A 27500-nucleotide genomic window follows, 5' to 3' on the forward strand; every position below is an offset into this window, starting at 1 on the left:
CATTGTTTGTATCAGAATGTGTAGGGTTATATCTTTAATATTTAATGAAAATTATCTTAATTAATGTTAATAGTAATGTTAATGTTAAATTGCTAGTATTGATGTTAAATAATAATATTAATAATAAAATAATAAAAGTATAATAGGCTCAATGCCATAATAATTACTAAACGGTAAAAGAGTAAATAAGAGCCCAGGTGCGGTTATTAGTACGCAAATATAGTAATAATATGAAATATTCACAAAAGAAATATTTACATTAATATAATAACATACATCTCGAACCATTTTTGGACGATCTTTAGCGAGAATTGTATTAAGAATGTATTAAGAATTGTATTCGAAGAATATATTATACAATATATTAATCATATCCTAAATAAACTACAAAAAATTATAAAAAATGTTGTCAAGTACCTCTCGCGGAAATCTGACGAGCGTATTCCCTCTGTGATTCTTTAAAATTAAACCTAAAAATTGAAATAAGATAGATAGTCGGGGGAACCGTTCACCAAAATCCGCGTAGAGCTCCCACAAATCGTAGATCGGCCACAAATAAAGTGCCAACGACATATATGTGACCCTAGCCGACGGCCCGATATACATATACTGTGATCAACGATCAACGTGAAGATCAATCGGAAGAACGACAATCGTAATACAAATTTTTCTCAAATAAATTAATAAATGAATAAATGTAACAATTTTATTTATTTACTTTCTTTTATTTATTTTATTTTTGTATTTATTTTTAGCAAGTTTTCTACCAGTGTGTGAGGGTGGAGGGGAAAGGGGGGATACGCGTGTATTAAATAAATTGAATTAATCTTAATAAATATATATAATACACTCACTTGCTTTAAAGTTTCTCCAGATTTATCTAGTTCACCTCGTATGGCATAGGCCACAGCCAAATTGTAACGTAATACAGCAGTGCCTGTAGAAACTGTAGTAGGATACCATGCTACAATTTAAAGAAACAAGAAATTTATGTGCAACTTATTATTGAAATTATTGGAGATTATGCAATTATTATATTATAAATTATTACATTCTAAGAAAATTCCAAATTTTTAATCAACAAAAAGATGATTGTTCATGAAAAGATAGACTAAAAAGATTTGTGTGTATTTATTTTGAGAATATTAAAAATATAAGAAAAGCCACATTTTTTTCTATTTGTAAGATTTATCAAAATTAAAAAAAAAGAGAAAGAAAAATTCTTAAAAACTGTTATTCTAAAGGAAAATTAAAAAAGTATTTAAAAAATCTTCTATAAAGAGAGGAAAAAAATATTAGTTTCTAAATTTACCTTTTGTAGGCTTTGCCATAACTTCTTCCATTTTTTCTTTATCTTTCTCTTGAACTTCTGGTATTGATATAAATGTATGCAAGTCTTGAAGATTTTCCGGCTTGAGGTACTCGAGTGCTTCGCTTATTTTATCCAAAAAGATCAGACTTTCAGCGGCATATAAATTGCCTAACAATTTATATGCCCCAGGCAGCTTATTAAAACTTAGTAAAGCCTTTGCATGTTCGAGGGACAGTATATAATCTCCAAGACATAAAGAAACATATGCACTAGCGGCTAATACACTAATTTTCAAATTGAAAGATTCGATAATTGTAGCTTGGGACGTTAATGTTACATGCTGCATACCTAAAATAATTGTATAAAATAAATTTATATTGTATTATATTGTACATACACACATACACACACATACACGCACACATACACGCGCACATACACGCGCACATACACGCGCACATACATACGCACATACATACACACATCACGCACATACACGCGCGCGCGCGTACAGAGGGGAGGGCAGAGAGGGAGAAAGAAAGAAAAAGGAGAAAAGATAGACATACAAATTATGTATCATATATCGATATATATAAAATTATAATCTATACCCAAGTTGTGACCAGATGTTAATGTTAGTCCACTTGTCACTGTTTGTGCATTTATCATAGTTGTTTGAGGTACATTCGGCTCAGTATTATTCGGTAATAAAAATAATGCATTCTTCAAACATAACGATCCAAACTCCAGTGTTGGCTGTGGTATTGCATAAGATAAGCCTTCCGAATGATAATTAACATCTTTTGAGAGAGATGCGGCCAATATAATTTTCTTATGAATACCAGAACCTATAGCTTTCTGTACTAAATCTTTGCGTCGCTTCGGAATATTAAAGTCCACTTTATTTGACTAAATGATAAACAATAGGATTGCTTTGTTACATTATACTAAGCATATATGGTCTTATTTTTTATAAATTTGCATTATAGTATAATTGTATTGAATAGTCAATGCTATCAAAATATTACGTCAACTAAAAAGTAATATAGTTTGAAGGTAGAATCAATATTGTATGTACATGTACTTACATATTTATGATTATAGATACAACATTCTGCCATTCTGAGCCAAAGTTTAGGATTATTATGCAATTTTTGTGCAGCTTCTGTAAAGCAATCAAAGGCTTTTGATGCTTGACCAGCATGCAACAACGACACACCCAAACTATACATCAACTCGTAATGTTTATTACCACCAAGAGTGTATAGCGGCTGAGAAAATAAAGGATCTGAGAAAATAAATTTTTCTGTTTTAATAGCACTTGTATAAACAATTTGCAATATTGCTTAAAAAATGATTAAACTGATTTGTTTGCTATATACAACACTTGACATCAAATCTAAATTGATTCCAATATGTCTGCAAGATAATATCAATCAAATATATTTCAATTTTTTGTATCTTTTATATTACATTATACAATATATTATATAACTATTTAAAAATAGGACACAAATATAGAACATTGCGAATCGTAGAAAATCGTGATATATACGTATTAAGTGTATTAAAAGCAATACTTCTATAGGTTATTTTTTTATTTTAAAAACAGAGATGAGTCAAAGTGTATTCAAGCAGAACAATAAGATTTATATTTATAACAGCTTATATATATAAATAAATTACCAGTGTCTTTGACTTGCACACTCTCCACTGCACATTTGTTTTCATGCAGAGCTTTTTGAAGATAAAAACAAGCTAAATTTGGTTTGCCCATTGCAAGATATAAGCACGCTATATTGTTATAATATAAAACAGCCGAAGATTCCCCACATAATCTGTAATTCACATATTAATGTAATGCATTTTAGAAAAATACAGAATCAGGCAATAACTTTTCTTACTTTAAATACATAAACAAACAAACACACACGCGCGCGCGTGCACGTATATACACATATTTCTGTTCACACATTTTAAATATAGAAAATCATTTCCGCACACATAATGCACACAATACATACAAAGTTGCAAAAGATTTAATTAACATTTGTAACTTACTTAAAATCTAAATTTTCAATTGTTGCAGAATTCAACAATCGCATTGCCTTTTTATAATTTCCTCGTAAATACTCCAGATTAGCCTTTAAAAAAATTGTTGATGTATTCTGGAAATAATAAGATTGTGATTTAATAAGAATGTACATGAAAATGTATTCATATAAATTTTATAAAGAATATCACATAGTAAATGAGTTACTCTAGTAAGAGTACTCCCTACTCTACATGTGTGTGTGTGCGTGTGCGTGTGCGTGTGCGTGTGCGTGTGCGTGTGCGTGTGCGTGTGCGTGTGCGTGTGCGTGTGCGTGTGTGCGTGTGCGCGCGCGCGTATACTTAGAGTAGGTAATAATATTTTTATATTCTTTTTAATTCTTTAAGTAAAATTGTTTACAAAAATATACATATAAAGACATGTATGTATAAATAGCTGCATTTTCGTTTTTTTGTTTTTATTTTATTTTTTTACTATATAATTATAGAAAAAATAATAATTGCAATAATTAAAATTTAATTTGCAATTTGATTGTAACAATAACTAATTGTAAAATTTTTTTCTTTAATTTCAGGTGCTTTCAACTCTTACAATTATCTCGCACACATTTACATCTAGACTTTTCAAAAAAGTATTACTCTTCTATGCAGTGTTATAATTATATGTATGTCAGTATATATGGTTGTGAATGTGTGCAGTGTACGAAACTCGATACCGGAGGATCGTTAAACCCCAACTATTGTGCGCATCCATAGTTCTCTGTGGGCTAATTATAAAATTTAAAAATGTTGCAATAAACAATACCAATCTATTTAATCATTAAATTAATATGGATTCTGAATAAAATCTGTCCGTAATAGAATTTTTCAAGAAATCTATCGGTAATAATTAAATGTTAATGTAAATTCTGTATTATAATAAATAATAATGTTACCGCTACTGTGCCCAGTGAAACTATTGTCTTCCATTCTTTTTTGCAGAGTTTCAGTTGATGAGTCAAAAGATATATTCTTGCTTTACATTTTAAAAGTTTAATCTTGAATGCATCTGTCGCTGTATCATTGATGTCTTTCTTGTGTTCTTTTTGCTCTTTTATTTTAGATTTTATTACTCCATCCTTATCAATAGATGATATTTTAGAACCATCGACAGACACATACTGACTCTCCACATAATTTAATACCGAGAGAGCTGCATCCGGTTGTTCCGTTGTTATATATAGCTCAATCAGTAGCAGACAAACTTTGTTCGCTAAAATTTCTTCTACGATCAAAAAGAACATACATATGTGCATACAGATGTGTACATACAAACAAAAGATACCTATATAAGATTTCATAACATAAAAATGTAAACTAGTATCACAACTTTAGAGGAATAAGAAAAACGTATTTAAAATTCATATTTGATACATAGAAATACATCTATATATTTCTGTATTTATTTTCGTAATTATTGAGTTACTTAGTACATAGCTCTGTTATAAGATGTAAGATCTAGATAAAGCTTTCATATCCCTTAATATATCATTTTACAAAAAATTAGGGATACATCTTTATGTTATGAACACCTCGATAAGTGTATGTGTGTATGTATTAACTTTGAGTAAAATATTCAAACTGCAAAAAACTAGTTATTCTTATTAAAGTAAAACGTTGAAAGTAAAATGTTGTTTTATTTGGCTCAAACAATTTGTCAATTGTTTCTTCTACATCCTAAATATTTAACTTGTTTTCTTTTTGTCTTCTCTGTTAAATATATTCAGATATTCGGTTATCGGCAACTACGCAACCCACCCAATTTCTATTCAGATAAATTAAATTATCATACGTACCCATTGGCTCGATAAAGGCAAACAGCCTGATCATGATTTGAAGCGCAGCATTATATTGCTTAGTGTGATACAACAAGACAGCTTGATTATATCTCATAACACACTTCTCGACATCATCTATGGCCTCGCTGGAATCTGCTGATATTTGGCCACATATGGCAATTAAACTTTTTCGCATCAACTCAGTTTTTTTCAAGTCACTTTTATAATATTCCACCACAACTTTGTTATGCGTAACTTTAAGATCCATAGGCCGGAGACTTTCCAACTTATTCAAGTATGATAAACATAATGCATAGGAACCTTTCTGAAATTCTGACATTGCATTTTGTGCTAAATCGCGTTCTTGCTCACTTATGACAGAGTCTTTATTTTGTGTTTCTAAAGTTTCATTCATAATGATACAATTACAATTGCTCGTGTGTGCATATAATTATGGATTTCTTTAAAGATTTGTCTACAATTCTTAAATGTTTGTATATATGTTCTTGTTCGTCTTCTTATAATTAGGTTATCCAATTTTTTCTCGTACATATGTGAGAAAAGTTTAATTATTATTAAATGTAAACAATATATTTAAACAACACACAATATATTTAAACAATAGGACACGCAAATACTATTTACAATTTACATTCTTTTAAAATTTTAAATCATTTTAAATCCTGTTTAAAGTTTTCCGTTTAAACCCATATATGTAATACTACTATATTGCTAACACCCATAAGAGGAAAAGAGAAAAAAGATACGCTGAAAAGAGACAAGTATAGCAGAAATTTCTGCCGTGCTGCGCATGCGTGACGTCTATAGAGGCGTAGCTTATTATACGCGGCTTGTTCGAAGAAATATGAATAGGCACATATATATATATATATATATCAGCACATGCGCACATCGCACAATATTCCTTGCTAGAGCGAGACACGAAGTATTGTCCGCACCGTAATGTTGGCTACAGTTTCTCGACTTCCGTTAGCAATATAGTAGTATTACATATATGTTTAAACCCCCTGTATTTCCACCATTGACCTAAGAATCCATAAACGGAATCACAGGCCGATATTTATAGTCCGTTCTTATAAGCTTAGTTTACACCGAGCACTTGATACGCGTACTAAGTACTATACTAGCCAATCATGGCCAGTCTTCTAAAGAATGGAATGGCTACGATTGGCCAGTAGTATTTAGTACGCGTATCAAATTGTATCGGTGTAAACAAGGCCTATGAATTCCGGCCTACATGTGACTCGATTAGCATCAGTATAAAAAGTTAAAATAGTCAGTATGAATAGTAAAAATGTTAAATGTGAGCAGCTTGCGTGATCGCTGATTAGTGCATACTTTTAAATCTAACAATATACACCAATCAGTGCTGTTCATTTTTCGCATTTTCACTCATTCGGAAATACAGAATCGACTCCCTCGTCAATAGAATGCGCAGCGCAATAGTATGTAGTGTATGGTCTATGGTCTATGCTCTGAATGAGAACAAACGTAGTTCGTAGTTCGTAGTTCGTAGTTCTCGGTTCTCGACAGTTTGCGACAGCTCTCGAACGTAATCGGACGTGACTCTGCGGTTAAAGCGAACGAACATGATTATTACACGTGTTGTCAGATATTTTTCAAAGTATATTTATCGCGGTACTCAGCGTTATTTAAATAATGGTAATTGTGTGGCTGTCATATAAATACATAGTAAAAATACACACGTTCACCATCATATAGATTATAGATGATAATTGTACATAACTGAATCCTGTTTGCTTCTCCTGCTTGTTTTGTATACATATATACACATGTGTTAAATATGCACTTTTTATTTATTTATTTTTTTTTTTTTTTTTTTTTTTTTTTCAAAAAGGGAAGAAAATGCCTTTTTTGCATCCTCTGCTAATCATACGGCATGGGAGTGTGGAAATCCCATATCTTATTTAATCTCGCCCATTAAAAACCTCTCTTTTATAACGTCGCATATTTTTTAATGTAGAAAACCGAAACATATTTTGAACAAGAAGCTTGTTATCTGTCACATCACTGTTTTTTTTACCAGTCATAAATCTTGATAAATCCTCAGGTAAAATCTAAAATTATACAAAAGTTATACAAAATACTAAAATATCTCATAGTCGGAGACATAAATAAATCTGTATACAGGTGAAGGGTGGAAGTACATATATATAAGCCAGTGATACTCATTTTGAAATGGTCCTATCAACCTGGCTTTTGCTTTTTACTAGGGATAAGTAAAATTGCCCATGCTTTGTCACAGATTTCAAAAGATTTCAAAGTTTCGTCTATGTTATGAGGCTGTTTGTCTCTTGCATTTTTACTCTGCATCACATACATACATAAATATATATATATATATATATATATATATATATATATATATATATATATATGTGTATGAATAGTAAAATATTACAAGATTCAATGAATTATACAACATTATTTTAATATATTATTTTTGTCTAACAATATTTGAAATTTATAAAAAATGCTAAAGGAAGGCATTCAATTTGATGTAGATCATGCAATTTCAACATGGATGATGGAGAAGGATAGTAAGAATGAAAAGCACATTGTCTGGCTTGATATGGAGGTATAAAACTTACAAATTATGTAATAATAACCGATGAGAAAAGTTAAAAAAAAATCAAATCTTCCAGATGACAGGCTTAGATGTGGAAAAGTGTCATATTTTAGAAATTGCGTGTTTAATAACTGATGAACAATTAAAGCCTGTGAGCAATTGCTTAAACATTATTATAAATCATTCGAATGAAATTTTAGAAAACATGTCCGACTGGTGCAAAGTACAACATAAAAAGGCAATTTTATCTTTTTCAAATGGTAACGTATTTCTCATAATGTAATGATAAATTAATTATTCATTAAAATATTAAAATCGATTTTAGACTGACCTAATTGAAGACTGTCGCTCGAGTAAGATTACATTGGAGGAAGCTCAACAAAAAATGCTGCAATATTTAGAGAACCATGTGCCAAAAGGAATGTGTCCGTTAGCTGGAAATTCAGTTTACATGGATCGTACTTTTCTTAGGAAATATATGCCATTAATCGATAATTATTTACACTACAGAATTATCGATGTCAGCACGATGAAAGAATTAGCTAGGTAAAAGAATCAATTTGTTATTTTATAATTTGCACGTCAATTTACACAATTTAATTTTTTTTTTTTTTTTTTTTTTTTTTTAGAAGGTGGCAACCAAACATATATAAAACAATTCCAAAAAAACGTTATTGTCACAGAGCTGCCTTCGATATAGAAGACAGTTTGAACGAGCTTTATTATTATAGAGAACATTTATTTGTAGCAGAGAAATAAAATTAAATAAAAATAGATTTATTAATTTTTTTCCCATATAATTTTTTATCACATTACTTTCATATTATTCACAATAAAATATACGCGTGCGTGCGTATGTAAAATTTATTAAAATATATCAATTTTTTTTCATATGTTCACTTGCTCTGCTACACCTCTGCTAACCTAGACCTAGACCTAGACCTAGACCTAGACCTAGACCTAGACCTAGACCTAGACCTAGACCTAGACCTAGACCTAGACCTAGACCTAGACCTAGACCTAGACCTAGACCTAGACCTAGACCTAGACCTAGACCTAGACCTAGACCTAGACCTAGACCTAGACCTAGACCTAGACCTAGACCTAGACCTAGACCTAGACCTAGACCTAGACCTAGACCTAGACCTAGACCTAGACCTAGACCTAGACCTAGACCTAGACCTAGACCTAGACCTAGACCTAGACCTCATCAGAGATACGCAACTGGCGGCCCGCGACGTTCAAGCTTGACCCACAAAAAAATGAAAAATAACTGAATTATTAGCACAGTTTGTGTTCTTAGTGCATAGATACATCATAAATCATAGGTACAAGTTCTAAATTTAGCTGCTATGGTCCACGGAATAATTTCAAATTTTGCATTTGGCCCACCGTAAAATTTAATTGCACACTCCTACTATAGACTATTTACTATAGTCAAATATAGTAAAGGCATTGTGAGTTATGAACTCTATATATAACATACTGGCTTAGTTTATACCGACATATTTTGATACGCGTACTAAATACTATTGGTTAATCACAGCCATTCCATTCTTTAGAAGACTGGCCATGATTGGCTAGTATAGTACTTGGTACGTGTGTCAAGTGCTCGGTGTAAACTAAGCTTAAGTCTATGGAGCCTTCCCTGTTTCAAACAAAGAACATCGTGTTCGCAAATTAGAGGGAGACACATATAGCAGCGGTTGGATCTCTGTCTCTTTTTAACTAAGATATAATAATTTTAACCAATCAGTGAATCGCTGAGACAAAGAAAATTAACCATCATTATATATCTGTCTTTTTCGGCTGATGGGACACCCCCACTCCTTGAAGGCTCACTCCAGTATGTTAAGGTTGGATCTACATAGAGTCGGAACATAGTATAACTAGTAGGGGCACTCCAAGCTTTTTCGGGGTTTGCGTCGATCCGTTCTGCGCATCCGCTATGTTTTTGGAAGGAACCAATCAGACAATTATTGTATATGCGGTAGTGTGAAATCTGTGAGAGTGCATCACAGAGGTAACAATATTATATATTTGTGAATATAAAACTATAAATTATTTTTATTTCTTTTATTTTTTACATAATTTTGTAACTTTTTCTTAATTTTTTAAAATTTATAAAATTTTTATACATTCCTTTCACGGCATAAATGTATCGTTCTTTAAACGATTGATACGCCACTGAATATTAGTCCAAAAACATGGCGAAATACCACGTGATCAAAGACAAAAAGATCAAAGTGCCGACAAAGAGTGCCCCTAGTAGTTATACTATGATCGGAAGTAGTAAGTCGTAAGCGAATCGACCAATCATAGTTAAATTTAGAGAAGAATATTCGATTATTTTTTTCTAAATTCAACTATGATTGGTCGATTCGCTTACGACTTCCAACTCTATGGCCGGTATTCATAGTCCGATCTTATATTTAAGGTCGTCTTAAGAGATCGTTCAACCAATAAAATGATGCTATGCGGCTACGTCATTGGTTGAACGGGATCTTAAGATGGTCTTAAATATAAGATCGGACTATGAATACCAACCTATGGCCGGTATTTATAGTCCGTTCTTATATATAAGATTATCTTAAGACATGTTTTTAGTCGAAGTTAAGACTACGTTCAGCCAATTAAATGGCCAAATAGAATTTTAAGACCTTACTAAAGACGAGCTTGAATATAAGAACGGACTATAAATACTGGCTTATGTAGAACCAGCCTAATGTTCACTGGCCAATTAGTATTGTGCGCTATCTATAGACATGAAAAATGGACTGAGCATTGCGATAGCCAAGCGCACGCCCGATTTAGAGAGAGAGAGAGATACTACACCTGAGGCCTATGTCTGTCTCTTTTGATGGTATCTCATTGGTTATTTTGTTCCCTTCCAGAATTCTTATAGTAACGTATCATTCTGGAAGGGGACAAAATAACCAATGAGATACTAGCAAAAGAGACAGACATAGGCCTCAGCCTCAGCCTCGGGTGTAGTATCTCTCTTTACGGTCCCCCTTCCACTTCCATTAGCTCAGTAGTTCGTTTCTATACGTCCATGATATATATGATGGTATATACGGTACACGGTATATAGATAGGTTAAAAGGTTAGGTTAGATTATCTACCGAATAAAAAAAAACTATCGTAAGCACTGTGTGTGTGTGTGTGTGTGTGTGTGTGTGTGTGTGTGTGTGTGTGTGTGTGTGTGTGTGTGTGTGTGTGTGTGTGTGTGTGTATATATATATATATATATATATATATATATACACGACGGTGAATATCATCGTCGTGTTACGAGTTGCGATTCGAGATTCATGTAGGTCAGTGCGGTATTGGTCGGCGTGTATCGAAGTAGGTAGGTAAGTGTATAAGAGGACACGGGCACGCAAGATATTGGAATGACAGACGTCGACAGTCGACGATGGTGACAATCGGAACTGGTTGAAATTATAATTGGAATTGATTGGAGTAGTCGCAGCTGATTACTGTACTGAAGACTGAAAAAGTGATGGCGACTAGAAATGGAGTAATATCGGTGACGGTGATGACTGCCAAAGATTTTTTTTAACGAATGGCTCTGTCCAAGGTGTCTAATTTGACCGCGATTATCGGCAACAATGCTTTCGCCGTTGATAAAGTGAGTAAATATTTCGTCTGCCTCCTTTATCTATATGTGTATATAAAGATGTGAGTGTGTGAGTGTGAGTGTGGGTGTGGGTGTGGGTGTGGGTGTGGGTGTGGGTGTGGGTGTGGGTGTGGGTGTGGGTGGGATGTGGATATGTAAAGTGTGTATCTATAGTTTTCCATCATTGTCCATCCGACAAATCAAAATTTTTTTTCGCGTTCTTTGATGTTTCGATCTATATACATTATATATAAACTTGCTCCATTTAGCTGCGTTACATTATTACTTTTTACATACGAAAATGACGCAAATTTGATGTGTGTGTGTGTGTGTGTATGTGTAACTTGTCCAAAAAAAAAAAAAAAAAAAAAAAAAAGAAAGTGCAACAGGAAAGAACGGCGGATCCTCATTTGTAATACATATCGTATATCGTATATCCGAGAAAGAGTGCGATTCGCAATTGTTTGAAGCTGTTATCAAACCAAACGTGAAAACGATAACTTCTCGCGTGTTTCACGCGTTTTGTTGGCGATAGTGCAAATGGTGACAATATTATCTCTTACATTTTTTTTTCTTTTTTTTACCATCACTTGCCCCGTTTGCGACGATAGCAATATACTTGTGTATACTCGTGTATACTCGCGTATACATATCATTGGATAGAATCTGTTCACGCGGTGCAGCCACGGTGCAGCCACGATCGTGTGACAACTATTATATGAAACTATCGAGATAGCCGTTACTCCTTGCTCGATTTCTTCTGAAAATTTGTCTTTATTCATCATTACCTACTTATGTCGCATTATTCGCATCCTCACGTAGTACTTTTGTGTACGCTAAACTTTCATCTCGCTGCTTGTGTCCTTTAAAAACAATCGTTTGCTAGATTGCTCCGTACACGACGTTTAATTTATATACTTTGTGATTCTTTTTCAATTACATAATACAATATTGAAAATGTTGCAAAATTTCTACTTGTCTAGAATTCTAGTTGTTTTTAATCGTGGCATACCATTTCCTTTTGTTTCATCTAATGTACGTACAAACTTGCCTGAAATTTCATGTCGATAATTGTATTTATATATATATATATATATATATATATATATATATATACATATATATATATATATATATATATATATATATATAGAAGAATAACGAGACCGAACACAACATGTTGGAAGTACCACGAAAGATTTATTCTAGAGGCATACAAAGCATGGAGTATAATCATTGGAATTATGACTTAATAGGTTGCGGTGCAAAAAGAAATGTAAGTACGTAATATGAAAATTTTGCTTGCATGTGTTTAGTAATTTATTATATATATATATATATATATTTTAATACATGTGCAATTTGTTACACATGTATTTGTAAGAAATTTTGTTCAATTTGTTGTCAACCATGTTGATGGACACTCGTTGCAATTTGTCTTTATTTTAGATGAATAATTTCGAAGACGAGGACTTGAGCCAGGAATTGAATAATCCAATGGTTAATGACTTGGTATCCAAAATTCTCGACGAAGATTCCATTATCGTTGATACTTGTCGCGATAGTTACAACAGTGGAAATGCGGCGTACCAAACGGAGCAGTTCGCTACTTCTTGCTCCAACCAAATTGGAGATAGTTCAGACACTTATTTGACCGATTATATAGATCATTTAAGAGTTTCTTATCCGTGTGGCAAGTTTACAAACAATATTTACAACAATACCAAGAACGAATATCATCATCAATCACCCAATAATCCAAATCTTTGTAACGACTTGAAGACGCTGAATATCGGTGCGTGCATCGAGCAGGCTATAATAGAACAGAGTAATGCGTGTAGCAATGAGATTACATCCAAGGCATATTTGTCCGACCCTCGATCTCACGTTATACATTCAAATGATAGAACGATGTACACGAGTGGAAGTAACATGGCGTCGTGCAATGATTTGCCGACAACTACAAACGGATCGACGTACGACAAACGATCCAGCAACTGGGCGGAATCGCTATTGACTCCCTCGGTGGGCTGCAGAGGCGAATTAATTGGAAATTATTCGAGAATCTCAAGTTGCGTTAAACCTGATCTTAATTTTAACGTGACCGCGTTAAGTCTTACCCTAGATTCACCAAATTCCGTTCCTATGAACGAGCTAGAGTATCGCAACAGTACAAGTGCGAGACAAAGCGCGTCGTTGAACTGTTACGGTAACGCTATAGTAAATATGCATGATATGTACAACGTTACCAATAATATTGGTTCCGGATATAGGCCGAATTCGGCGATGACTGATCTAAGCGCCGATTCCGGTTTCTTATCGAACTCGCCGTTACAACATTTCTCGCCCGCTGATACAACTTTACACACTTGTTTTGGAAGCGGTATGCAAGGTAATAGTAGCGGCGACTTCGCTAGAGACGATACCGCTACTAGATTAAATATGACAAATGTTAGCATACCTAACGAGCAGATTCAGTTCTTGCAGCAGTCGCAAACTCGTAGCTACAAATTGGCGGATCAAGCTGTGGACCAAGATTACAAAAACTTGATCAATTATTATCCCCCTGGTACAAATAGCTTTATCGCATCTTCGGCTAGTAATTTAGACACAAACGAAAACGTTTGCCTCCCTAGCGATTGTAGAATTGATAATGGCTTACTGAAGATGATTAATCCAAAATCAAAGTTTATCGAAACCAAAACATACTCACCGATAGGATTTCCAAAGAATCTAAGTTCGTGTAATTTATATCAGCCTATCGCCAAATATGGTTGTCACAGTTATCAACAGTACACTGCCAATAGTGGCGACACTTTGAAGATATTGCAACAAAATTCCACATTTTATCACAACGACTTGAAACAGCCTAAACTCAACAACGCGTACAAATTGGATGGATTTGACGTGGCTAAAGAAATAGCCTTTCCCTCGGGAAGTCATTTGACCGATCGTATTACGAGATCTACATTGGACAAAGATGCCTTGTCCAATCATATTTTGAAACAACGACATCATATATCGAAAATACAGAGCATTCCAGCCGGGATCCCACCTTCCGACATCATTTTTAATTCGGGAATAATATCGGGTACAAATACTGTCAGATCATTCCCGCCAGCGATGCCGATTTCTGTTCCGGTTCATCCTGTGCCGCGACTATTCTCCGCTCTTTACGGAGGCAATCTAAGTTTTAGAAATGGCAATAGCGCGGCTAGAAAGACAGGTCCTTCGAGTATATTGCATTTCAATCTCGAACAAACGTACGAACAATTTAAACAATTGGAGAAGGAGCGGAAGAAATGCGAAGCTGGGTTGGCCGCGCATTTTCCAGGGAAACGAGTAACCAGCGCGAATAACATACCTATTCCACGTCTTCAAGGAAATCCATCAAGAGTAGATCGCTTGATTATCGATTATCTGAGAGAACACGCCCGTGTTATTACATTGATAGCAAAAGTGAGTAGATTGTCATGTAAAGGAAAAATCTCTCTCTCTCTCTCTCTCTCTCTCTCTCTCTTTGTTTTTTTTTTAATTATTGGAAATATTAAATGAAAAATAAGTTTGCAAAAGATGTGGGTAATAATTTGCAATAATTTAAATTATTCTAAATGAAAAGTAAAAAAATTTTTTTCGTACAGTACAAACGTTTATAATCACGAATTACAATTATATTACGATTGTATTGCACTGTTTACACGTACGATAATTTTTATATATTATATACAATGTACAACTCTTATGTTACATACAATATATAATCGCTCTTTTCAATTTTACGAAACAGATGGAACGTTTACGTGGGACCACGATGAATCAACGCGTACATAAAGCTATGGAATATTGGCTGGAAGCCATCAAATATGTTCAAGAATGTCGTAAACAAGAGATCGCGAATGCTATCAAACGTCAGAAGGAGAATCCACATTGCATTTTAGCATATAATGATAACGGTGAGTGTTGATGAGTTTAATGAGTTGGAGTTTTTATAAATATTTTTAATAGTAACATGTGTGTGCGGAGAGAGAGAGAGAGAGAGAGAGAGAGAGAGAGAGAGAGAGAGCGAGAGAGAGCGAACTAATACGCTAATGCGTTGATTTGACTGATTGAAAGAAATTAATTACTTGCGAATTTGTTTACTTTCTGGATAGCCCTATAAGAATTTTAATCATTATTCTTAAAACTCAAAAGCATAGAAACTATAATCGTGACAATTTCTTAATTTCTTGGTAAAATATTTTCAATTTATACAAATTAAATGTACTTAGTAAAGTTCCCTTTTCAAAACTCGTTGATAATTATAGAATTATAGAAAGAAATCTTATAAGAAAACTTTTAAAATTTGCTTTGAGGCTTTAAATTTTTCATTGCTTTAAATCACACATGTTGAATTATCAGACGCAAAAGTTTAATAAAATAGGATAAAATCTCTCTAAAACAAAAATTTTGCGCGTCTACGTCTGTTTGTGTGTGGTGTGCGTGTGTGTGTGCGTGTGTGTGTGTGTGTGTGTGTGTGTGTGCGCGTGCGTGCGTGCGTGCGTGAGAATTTAGAATTTTTTGTGAAACGTATGCGAAAATTTTACATCTTTTTTTTCTCTTTTTTTAATTTTGAAAGTAGAGCAAATTTTGCACAAGTATATGTACGTCCAATATTATATGCTATGCATATAATTAAGAAAAAAAAATTCTATGCCACAAATAATCTACACAAGTCGGGCCTACCATTACAAATCAATTCCATTAATTTGACAATTTAATTCGATTACTTGGATATCTATATTTTAGATTAGATATCTAATATCGAATATCACGATTTATTATATTTATTATATATATGTGGTGTGTGCGCGTGTGTGTGTGTGTACAGATATTCTGACTTTGGCTGGAAGCGTCCACGAGTTGACGAAGGCATCGCGATACGCGCGGACCGGTATGTATAACGCGCTCCAGGCTACGCTACTCTATGATTTGGATATAGAGAAGAAGGTCATCGAAACTTCCAAGGATCCTGTTCTTGAGGAAAAGGTTGATAGTGAGAGTCAAACGAAAGCGGGGACTGACGACTATACAAGCAATACCTAGCAAATATGTGCTGAATTCACTTGGTATCGCTCATCTTAAAGTATTAAATCGAGTCCAGCAGCTTTTTACTTACGTATAGTATTACGTTTTTGAAAAGCTTTTGCTGGCGTTTACAATTATTTTACTGTTGACAAACAAAATGCCGCCCATTAAATTCAAGATTTTTATTCGCGATATTCAAATGACACGCACGCGCGAATGAACTAAAGGTGAAAGAAAATTTTGGGAATGCGCATGCAACCTTTTACAGATTATCGATAACTCCATAATTTTCTATCGTACATATTTTTTCAATGCTTACGACAATGTAACCGACTTGTTGGCTTCTCAAGGATATATCGATTTATAGATGCAAGAATTTCGCTAAACTGCCCTTTATCCTTTATCGGTTTATCTCTATCGCGCGTATAAAGAAAAATATCGCTTTTTATTCGATACCAAACAAATCGGAAATAAACCGAATGCAGTATCAATCATGTTTAAATCGTTTACAACACGAAGGAGATTGCTCAGATGTGTATTACATCGTTTTAGGGGTAGATATGATAAAAGAAAAAAAAAAGTCGTTTCTTCGTACAATTATTTATTATACGAGTATCTTAAGTTAAATAGAGAGATAATTATTAGGCAGAGAATGCCGATGTACTCGTTCAAAATGTTCGGCAGCAACTTGTTAGATTAGCTCAATGTGGCCTTCCTTGAATGTGTGACCTATAATGTGTGGTAGTAGATGTTCAGGATTTAATAATTAAATAATTCGCCAAGTGTAAGTGCGATTATAATCGTGCGCGCTACGCGAGTTATATATCACATATTAAAATGTTGTTTACATGGTAGAGTAAAATGCCAGACTTTTCTATTATATCGACATTGTTCCTTTCGATGTATTCTTATTCCTACGAATACATAAAAGGACACATACGTTCCTTTCGATACGCATATGTGCGAGGTAAAATCATCTATATTATCAAGATATACGCACAACGAGAGCCACATTCGTACATAAAGACATTTAAGAAACTATCTGCACAGTATATATGTACATAGAAAAATATATGTATATGTATACATATTATATATAATAAGCATATTCTTAATTTATTTATGCCAACGCTGTCACGCCGTTCCTTTTTCTTCGCCAATCATTTATCGTTATTAGTATTCTGTACTGTATAACGTTGAAGAAGAAAGAATACGCTGGCGCAAATATAATATTGTCGCGAGCAAAATAACAAATATTGCGATGAGATCGCGAGTAATGCGCGAGTAATCGTGTAGTTTTTAACAGATTTGTAATTAGACAGACAGAGAGAGAGAGAGAGAGAGAGAGAGAGAGAGAGAGAGAGAGAGAGAGAGAGAGAGAGAGAGAGAGAGAGAGAGAGAGAGTGCGTGTGCGTGTGCGTGCGTGCGTGTGCGCGCGCGCGCGCGTGTGTGTGTGTATGTGTGTGTGTGTGTGTGTTTCTTTCTCTCTATTATTTGATCGAATTTAATTGAGACTTGATATTTAATTACCTCAGGATATATATATATATAAAACTGAGATAAATAATTTCATCTCACTACGTGCTTTTCTTTCGCAATGGCTTCTTCCGCGTATAGTAGACTGGAAAGAGTTTTTACGAAGAAGAATATAATACTTATCTCCTTGATACAAATTACTTTAAAGCCATTTTTCAAGAATATGAATTATTTGCAAATAAGCTCTTTAATTACATTCATTGCGATACTTTATTTTTTAATCCTTGAGCTACATATTTCATTTATCTGTATAATCCATATATGTATGTACGATTATTATATAGGTGCTTTTTATTTTTTATTCTGGGAAAGAGAACACAAAGACTCGCGCGTTACAAGAAAAAATGTGCGTATACGTGCATTATGAACTTCCTAAAACACACAAGTGTTTACTATAGCGCGGCATCGCCGTAAGAGCATTAAAAATATAACATGAATATGTATTTGACAATCCCGTTTAAACCGCTTGCGATATTACATATTATTGCAAACCTTTGCACGCATACATGCACGCACGCACGCACGCACGCACAAACAAATATGCACGCGCATATATTGATATTTAGAAATTAAGATAATTAATAAACGTATTCGGTGGTCTATTACACCAGAGCGTAGAAACGAGATAATTTATTACGATCGATCGAGATTTGGAAGCAAATTGAAATTGAAAAATTTATAGCAAGAATGGAATAAGTCTCTCCCCTTTCTTTTCTTCCTCCCTCCTTCCCCCCTCCCCCTCCCTCTATCTCCCCCCTCCCTCCCTCTCTCTCTCTCTCTCTCTCTCTCTCTCTCTCTCTCTCTCTCTCTCTCTCTCTCTCTCTCTCTCTCTCTCTCTAACTTTTACTTGATCATTTTGATTTTAAATGTTTAAACACCGTACATTTCAAATAAAAGTTACAAATAATAGACTTTGCATTCTTGCTCGAAACCCTTTAATCGATATTTAATAATTTGATAATTATTTCATGATAAATCCAATTTTCGCGATGCTGTTGAAAATGTCGTGAAATTAAACGTAGTTGTGTTATAAAGTAAATATATGTAGAGATTATTTTCAGGTGTATATATATAGACATTGAAATCTCAACTTGTCAGTAAAATTACACCGGTTTTAACAAATTTACTGCCGTGTGTATTTAATCTTGGTCGATTCGATAGTTAGTATTTTTAATTATTATTAGCGTGTCGTGATTGTCGGTTGTAATACCCTTCGATACTTAAATATTATCGGATATTCAAATATCAGTGAAAATTTGAATTTTTTTTTTTTTTTTTTTTTTTTAACATTTGGCGTTGATGCATGATTTCGGTGATTCATAATGCTATTGATGAATTGTTACTTTTTGGTTAATACAGAAGATTGAAGGAAATATTTTTCACATCTTTATGATGACATTGTGAAAATTGGCATACCGTACTATAGATAAAATGTATTCTCTCTTATATCTCTTCTGAACCACCAGAATAATGATGTTGATTATTCTTGTTTCAAATAAAAAAACACCAATGTATTAGTATGTACATGTACATATAGACATGTATACACAAGTGTGCTATCTTGGACCAATGGCATTTTCATCTTTTGCGAAAAATATTATCAAACAAATTTTTATAGAAAATGGACATTTGTTAATCTCATTATTACAAAATCTTTCTTTTTCCATCGGTGTAATAATTATTTCGTATTGAAACATTACTGAATTCTGAAGAGCGTATTAAAGAAATGTAATTTAATTTATGTTAGAATTATTTATCAACATATCGATAAAAGAAAATGCTGCTTGTTAAAGGTACTTGATTGTAGGCATACGCATACGTGTGCGTGCGTGCGTGCGTGCGTGCGTGCGTGCGTGCGTGCGTGCGTGCGTGCGTGCGTGCGTGTATGTGTGTGTGTACGTGCTCGTCGCAATAAAAACGGTATAAGCTCGCATATACATAGAGTGTTGTATGTACAAGTGTAAAAAAAAAACGGTTTTATAATAATATAACCGAGAATGGCAGAAACTGACCAATTTTAAATATAAAACTATTAAGCTATCATTATCATACATGTATTGTAAAACAAACGACATATGTGTATAGACCAAGCATTTGCGTGTTAAATCTGTAGCGGCGAATTGATAGTCCAAGTTGAAGAGAACGACAATTAATTTCTCTGAATGTCCATCTCTCGACTATCGTAACGATAATTTTTTGCTATAAGACGTTGAAAAAAAAAAAAAAAAAAAAAAAAAAAAGAAAAGAGAAACCAACTGTTTTTCTCTCAATTTTAAACTATCAACTTTTGGCTCAATCTCAATCTGTGGGTGAAATTGCTTGATATACACATAGGTTGCGATCCGAAATGCGCTCAAAGTGCTGTGACAATTTATAACATACATAACGTCAACTAAAGATTTTCAGCATTGTAAGTGATTGTAAATGCATGTAAGTGCATTTTGGAACCGCAGCCCTATATATATTTTATATATATATATATATATATATATATATATATATATGTATAACTTGAAACGGAGCTCTCGACGATACCATTCTTTGATGAGCACTCGTGATAACGTGATCGTATCGATAACAAATGGTATCTCACAATTCATATCTCTCGTCTTAATAGAATCACGATCTCGTCAGCTATTAAATATCGTGAAAGTATTCCTAAAAGGCTTCAATTTAATCGATCGAAAGTGCGTTGAAATGAAGTTTGATAGAGTTAAATTATGATTGGAATTACGTAGCCAAAACTGTCAATGCGCATGATTGATTCATAGTTGATTTTTCTAGTTACATATTTATAGTTGTTGTTTCTCGGAAATGTGTGTGTGTGTGTGTGTGTGTGTGTGTGTGTGTGTGTGTGTGTGTGTGTGTGTGTGTGTGTGTGTGTGTGTTTGTTTGTCTCTCTTCCTTAGAGAAACTCGTCGTCGCGAAATATTTGCGAAAAATGCGGAGTACATATACAATTTATTACTTGCGACTTGAGTTTGTGTACATTAAATTATGTGTACATAATTTAATAATTGTCGATTGACACAAGCACTTTATTATATTATAGAGTGGCAAAAGCTGTTGCGAACGGCCAGTATTTATAGTAACACTGAGATATGTTGGCTAATATTTAAAAAATTTTTATGAGTTTGTTATATTTTTCATTTTTTCATTGGGTCAAACCCAAAGTTCAACTTTGTTTTTTTTACATATGTGTTACGTAAATTTTATAGTTTAAGGCTTGTTTATAGTTTTATTTAATATATTTTTTACTCGTTTAATTGTTCCTAAAGAATATAAAGAAATTTTGTATTAAATTACTACATGCATTCTCTTGACTAGTCGAGCATACGTACATAGTATCAAAGTTCTTTTCGACTTACACAATTTATCTATGTATCGTATTTGTTTGTTTGTTTGTTTTTCCAATAGTTAAATAATGTTACTGCTTCAACAATATTTAAATTGCTTAAATAATTTTAATAGAATAAAGCTGTAGGACCCCTCGTATTTTGCATTATAAATTGACAATATTTACACACTTTTAATATTACAATGTGTTTTACTACAAGTTATTTATTATTTAAATTTATTATTTATTTTTTTATAATATAATTAATTTTTAATATATTCAAATCTCAAATTTCTTTACATTGACACAGTCTTTGCAGTGTTAGGATTTAGAAGAGCTAGAGACGAGTGTTATATATAAATATATAAATATATATATATATATATATATATATATATATATATATATATATGTATACTTCATGAAGCTTTTGTTTTGTCGAAATGGCGGGAATAATTAGCACCATCTCGAAATAGCGGTTTTCGTTTGCGTATAGTATCGTGTATTGATTTTGCGCGTATTATATAATATATTTATTGTAAAGAATAAAAGCAAAAACATAAAACAAAAAAAAAATATCGCGGACAACAATATGAAATGAAAGTTGAAATATAATGTTAAGTGTATAAATATATATATGTCAAGCGTATGTCCCATTTTTTAAAAATCGTATTATATCTTGTAACTAGCGAATGCTTCGGTCAATGTGGAGATCAATTTTTTTTCGTCAAAATATTGCAAAAAAACAAAAAATTTTTTACTCTTTAATTTTCAACATTGTATGTCTTTATAAGTTTTGAAGTAAATTTTTGCATAAAACGAACCGAGAAACATAATTTGGTCTCGAGCGCAATTTGTTGGAGATGGAACTTTATTCTCGATTGAAAAATTCATTTTCAAGATTTCTATAATTATAAAACATTTAACTTGATCATCTTTTTAAAGGAGCAAAATCTTTAATTATTCAAAATTACATTATAGTTATACAACTAGTGTGGCATTGCTAGCAATTTGAAGGTTGTGCTGAATATTTTTGTATTATATTATGCTCACTTGTACTTTACAACATGTGATTACAATGCATTACGCTGAAAAAAGAAATAGAAAAATGATATCCATTCGGTATATTGAAAGTCGGCAGACGCTTACCAAGATTGCGTTCAATTATTTGTTTTTTTTTTTTGTTTGTTTCTTTCTTTCTTAATGCAATAATTTTGTATTTCATAAATGAAAAAAAAGTCTACATTTATCCAATATATGTACACACACACACACACACACACACACACACACACACACACACACACACACACAAAACGTTGCATATAGAGCTATTCACACACACACAATAACGCTCTCCTTCATTTTTTTTTTTATTTCGCATTTTTTTCTTCAGTTATATATATATGAGGCTAATACGCATGCTTGATTCGACAATATTTGATTAATTTTTCGGAGAAAAATTCACTTCAAACTGGCCAGAGTTTATTGTCGAAAGATTTAATATGGTAAAAGGAAATGGGACATATTTAAATGATGCGCGTGTGCATTTATACGTACACGCATATACACACACACGCGCGCGCGCGCACACACTTTGCAGCTTCTGCTAGAAAGGAAAAAAAAATTAAAGTTTATTATTGGGGTTTGTAAATTTAACAATAAGATTCTCGCGCTTTGAGCGATCGATATTCTCGATTATCTTCTCGCCTTCCGGAAACGAAATTACGTACGAAGCATAGAAAACAAAGTAAACGGATTGTAGCGTATAGTTTAAATAAGTTGTTTATACATATATTCTAGACGTGTTATCGGTTCTAAATGATTAAAAATAGCACGAATAAGCTCAGGTCTCGTTAAGCTTCCTGATCAACAATGTTAGACATCTAATTACGAAATTCGATGGCATGTATAAATTTTAACGGCCGCTACTGTGAATAATTCTTTCCATCGTACTGTTTTCCTCTTTGCTTATATCGTTGTGTGTGTGTGTGTGTGTGTGTGTGTGTGTGTGTGTGTGTGTGTGTGTGTGTGTGTGTGTGTGTGTGTGTGTGTGCATATATATATATATATATATATATATATATATATATATATATTTTGTGTATAGCGCCAGTAAGAGCGCCAGGGATTGAAATTTTGATACAATTTCGTCGAGTTCAGACTCGATATGTAATATTTACAATTACTCGCCAACGAAAAGAAAAAAAAAAGAAAAATAGAGACGTAAAGTAGTTTTTTTCCCTTTACCTTTGCGGTATCGAAAATTGAACTCGCTAAAATTAAAGTCAATTTCCAATGCTTGGCATAAATTGAAGAAAGCAGAATCGACAATTAAGCAATCGGTGTAATTTCTACGCGATACGAAATGAAAGCATTTAATTATCACTCGACCATCTATGACCTATGAGAAATGGTGCTTTCTTGCCGGCCAGTTTTTACTCGTAATATATTGTCGCTCACTTTATATAACATATTGTATTAGATAAGCAATAGGTTTCTATTCTCTATATCCAAAGGAAAAAACAAAAAAACAAAAAAAAAACGCGCAAATCTTTCTCGCGTAAATATCTCGCTAACCGTTTGTCTTACAATTAGAGATACGCGACTCGTGTGCCGTTTATATGTTAAAACATGTGCTCGTATTTCGTAATGATGCCACTTCTAATTATATATAGTGTTACATAAGCTTGCTGAAAATTTTGGATTAAACTCGTCGACGAGATTGTCCGCAACGCGAGTCATCTAAACATCGTATGATATATACCTATATGACCTATGACCTATGACCTATGTAACTAGTATCGAAGGATTAGCTTGAGAGACTTTTTGTTTAGTGCAAATAATCTCTACAAATTTATTTCTATATAAATCAAAGATAATAATATGTGTAATTGAGACGTTAATGTAATAATATTTTTTACCAAATATATATATATATATATATATATATATTATAGAAGGTCTTGAATTTAACGCTTCAATAACTATTTTATTATCACTTTCTCAATATTTACAGAAATAGATTTGTAGAATTTGTGCATCAAAAGTAGAGAATTTCAATCATTTCGTGCATGTATATCGTTTATTTTATATTGTACAATCGAGTAGATAACCGTCGAGTCGAGTTAATTTCGAGGTGAGATGAATGAAATTTAATATTTGAAGAGAATCGAAGAATTTATTTACGTAGTCTCTGAAATCCAAGAAATAATAATAACAAAGTGGCTTACCGCATCAGGCATGCACTTTTCACTTTATTCATCACGCATGTAATGCATATCGTGCGTGCAAGATGTAACATGACTAGACATTTTCAAAATTATTTGGCATGTTATTGAAGAATGTTATACATAAGCAATAATAAATTGGCGCCTTGTTCTTAAAATTAAAATTTCATTTTTAACTTTAAAATTTCTTCTTTCACGTTTATTTTAAATTTATATATCTCTTTTTTAGATTTTTGGTAAATGTGACGAATGATGCGTAATGTACTGCACATCTTTTTATTGACATTTCAAAATCATTCAATCAGCCGGTCATTATTTTGAATTTAATAATTTTATACTGACGCGTTTTAAACGTATATGTATGTAGACATGTATATGTACTATATTGGGAAGCTTCGTATATAATATATATTATCTCTATTCATTTAACAATAAGATTTGGAAATGAGTTCTTCGATTTTTATCTAAGAAAATAATAAAACTTATACACAGCAGGTTATTTGCTATAAATGTATTTTACGAACATTCGCGTCCAAAATAGGTTTTAAGAGTAAAAGTTGTCAATCAGAGAGAAAGGGAGGGGGTGGAGGGAGATCCTAATAATGCTACGAGTCTTAAAGCTTTTTTCCAACCGCAATGACTTTGAATCAACAAAGTGACTGACATGAGCGATTTTTGGCTTGTGTGGCCTTGCTTTATTATAATCGAAAGAGTTGCATATAAAGAGACACCAAGGGAGAAAAGAATTTACTATTACTCTTTGAAACTTTGATGTGTGTTGTATCATCAGTATAAAATCCACACAATCCACTGGAGCGATCAGACTCTCTTTTATAATGTGTCTCGGTAAAAACGCGGCGCGAATCAAGGCAACATATCGACCCTCTTTCTGCTCCTAACAATAAGTCAAATTTAATTAAATTAAAGACAATCGTGTCATATATACCATTTCGAGATGTCAGACGAGAAAGAAGGGGAAAAAAGGGGAAAGAAGGGGGAAGAAAGAAACGGCATAAACGGCATAAACGGCCTAGTCACGTCAACGAGATCGAGCGGACGTGCTCGGTTTGTGGACCATTGAAAAAAAAAAAAAAAAAAAAAATACCGTACAACGATTGCGCTACAATAATCTTTAATGTACTTACTGTTAGATGAGAATGGCACACAAGGATTCTCGTATACTGCATAAATGCTAGTATATACGTGTTCGCGAGCTATGTATGTACACGTGTACATATATACACTATACACACAATATATACGATTGTAACATCGATCGTAAATCGAGTCATTTGAATCACGTTAATTTCTATCTTTTCATCGTACATTGACCGATTAAAGATCCCGTGTTCTCGCTACAACGAGAATATTGGACGATCTCAGCTTAAATCACGAAAAGCTCGAAAAGCGAAAAATTGTCAATTAATTTTTATCTTGCGCACATTATACGTGAAAAGAAATTAATTTTTTTCGCATTATACCTAACCATTCGTGCCCGATAGATTATATAGCAACATGTACCCAGGACAGGTAAAACTGTCCCTGGTTCCCCTTGATTAGTAAAATATATAATTCAATCCATACCTATACACATACACTATACACACAAATATACGTATGTAAATATACATGTGTATAGGTTACTAGCATGTTGCTAGCAAAAATCTAGCGTTGGTTCAAACATTTGTCGAGTTACAAATTCAAAAGAATTTCAATTGAACAGTAACATGAAAATTAATAAATTCTGACGTATAAGTGCGAGAAGAAGATTTACGTGATTTTTTGCTTCCGACACATCGTAACCCAATGTATCTCTATATATATAATATTACAAGTTTTAAATTACCTGACAACAGCGAGATCTTTAGCGCAGATAAATATACCAGGTAACATATACATATATTATATATATGATATATATATAAAATTACTTTTAATTTTATATATTTTATTAGCTCCAATACTACCAGTTGGTATGTATGTGAATATTTATTATATCGGAGAATGTATACATATCTTCCTTTGCTAATGTGTGCCGCTTTACTTTAGTCGCGATTTAAAAGATTTTATGATTTATTACACTGTCGTTATGCAAATACATACCTATCCAATAATCATAAAACTTGGTTATATTTACAATATAATATATGTCATATGTATATGTGCGTATACATATTTTTGGGCAAAAGATACAAGAATATACCCTCCTTTGAAATGACCCTCCTTTAATCTCTCGTGACATTCAAGATGTTGATCGTATTGTATGTATCTCTTTTATTCGTTTTTTCGCGTTCGAACGTAATAAAAATGGTTGTATGTATTTAAAGTTTATCGATGTAGGTATCTGCTTCGGCTTTTTCGTGTTTTCTCGTAAACACAACAGAATGTGCTATTCTTATAATTCGTCGAAGACGCTGCTCGATATCGATTGGGTATCGATAAATCTATTATCTAAGCGTGAGTGGTTACCGCGAATGTGTTACTTTTATATTCAACCATATAGATATATGTATATATATATATACATATATATATATAAAATTTTTATAGCGATAAGAACGATTAAACGCAGTTGCATATGATTTTGCGATTTTAATGAATGAAAAAGAAAATATAGTGAAAGAACAAAATGCTGAAAAAAAAGAAACGAAAAAAGATCGAATAAATGAAATCGCTGAGATCGGCATAAATGACACACAGGATGATTTAGAATTATATAATCGATTAGTTTTTTCTTTGCCGACATTTGACATTTACATTTTTCTAATGCCTTAACTGCTTCATTCTATATATATAATATGCTTATGTGTATCAATGTTACCGTAAAACCTGTTTAATAACATGTTTAATATACATATAATTGGTCGAGGGAGAAAATATTGAGCGCGATTTTTCGAAGTTTTCCATAAAACTTCA

The 27500-nt window shown here is 32.9% G+C and overlaps 3 protein-coding genes across 15 annotated transcripts in view; 2 read left to right on the plus strand and 1 right to left on the minus strand.

The window, feature by feature from the left end:
• Not10 (CCR4-NOT transcription complex subunit 10) overlaps positions 1–5911 on the minus strand; it is a 7419-nt gene extending 1508 nt beyond the window's left edge. Inside the window, exons 1-8 of one of the 3 annotated variants that reach the window (XM_072905601.1) lie at positions 5200–5911; positions 4300–4628; positions 3374–3480; positions 2999–3150; positions 2401–2600; positions 1924–2221; positions 1313–1660; positions 855–964 (exon numbers count right to left, since the gene is read on the minus strand). In XM_072905601.1, the coding sequence (XP_072761702.1) occupies positions 855–964; positions 1313–1660; positions 1924–2221; positions 2401–2600; positions 2999–3150; positions 3374–3480; positions 4300–4628; positions 5200–5596 (1941 nt within the window). In that variant the 5' untranslated portion in view covers positions 5597–5911. The remainder of the gene's footprint in view (positions 1–854; positions 965–1312; positions 1661–1923; positions 2222–2400; positions 2601–2998; positions 3151–3373; positions 3481–4299; positions 4629–5199) is intronic. The other 2 variants (XM_072905599.1, XM_072905602.1) reach the window with 2 other exon arrangements.
• A 597-nt stretch (positions 5912–6508) lies between these two features.
• Positions 6509–8568, plus strand: LOC140673034 (probable oligoribonuclease). 4 transcript variants are annotated; one of them, XM_072905607.1, is made up of 5 exons: positions 6509–6647; positions 7728–7801; positions 7869–8030; positions 8118–8338; positions 8422–8568. In XM_072905607.1, exons 2-5 carry the CDS (start codon positions 7748–7750, stop codon positions 8549–8551), a joined length of 567 nt encoding a protein of 188 aa, XP_072761708.1. In that variant the 5' UTR covers positions 6509–6647; positions 7728–7747; the 3' UTR covers positions 8552–8568. The 4 variants fall into 4 exon arrangements, with proteins under 4 accessions (XP_072761708.1, XP_072761707.1, XP_072761706.1 ...); XM_072905606.1 differs by having other exon boundaries at positions 6618–6647; positions 7706–7801; XM_072905605.1 differs by lacking the exon at positions 6509–6647 and adding an exon at positions 6682–6864.
• A 2505-nt stretch (positions 8569–11073) lies between these two features.
• LOC140673139 (uncharacterized) overlaps positions 11074–27500 on the plus strand; it is a 42097-nt gene continuing 25670 nt past the window's right edge. For 2 of the 8 annotated variants that reach the window (XM_072905827.1, XM_072905829.1), the window contains exons 1-4: positions 11561–12452; positions 12571–12693; positions 12867–14876; positions 15205–15370. In XM_072905827.1, coding sequence (XP_072761928.1) covers positions 12375–12452; positions 12571–12693; positions 12867–14876; positions 15205–15370 — 2377 coding nt within the window. In that variant the 5' untranslated portion in view covers positions 11561–12374. Of the gene's footprint in view, positions 11430–11560; positions 12453–12570; positions 12694–12866; positions 14877–15204; positions 15371–16284 lie in introns of those variants that run through there. The other 6 variants (XM_072905822.1, XM_072905824.1, XM_072905821.1 and 3 more) reach the window with 6 other exon arrangements.

The sequence above is a fragment of the Anoplolepis gracilipes genome, chromosome 14 (genome assembly GCF_047496725.1).
Source record: "Anoplolepis gracilipes chromosome 14, ASM4749672v1, whole genome shotgun sequence".
Lineage (NCBI taxonomy): Eukaryota > Metazoa > Arthropoda > Insecta > Hymenoptera > Formicidae > Anoplolepis > Anoplolepis gracilipes.

What these genes read in the sequence shown, in the direction of transcription:
- LOC140673034 (XM_072905605.1), top strand. Translation starts at nt 6,792, where the DNA reads ATGATTATTACACGTGTTGTCAGATATTTTTCAAAGTATATTTATCGC. An exon ending in TCAGCGTTATTTAAATAATG is followed by an intron (nt 6,865 to 7,727) that starts GTAATTGTGTGG and finishes AATTTGATGTAG; the next exon opens with ATCATGCAATTTCAACATGG. An exon ending in GCAAAGTACAACATAAAAAG is followed by an intron (nt 8,031 to 8,117) that starts GCAATTTTATCT and finishes AATCGATTTTAG; the next exon opens with ACTGACCTAATTGAAGACTG.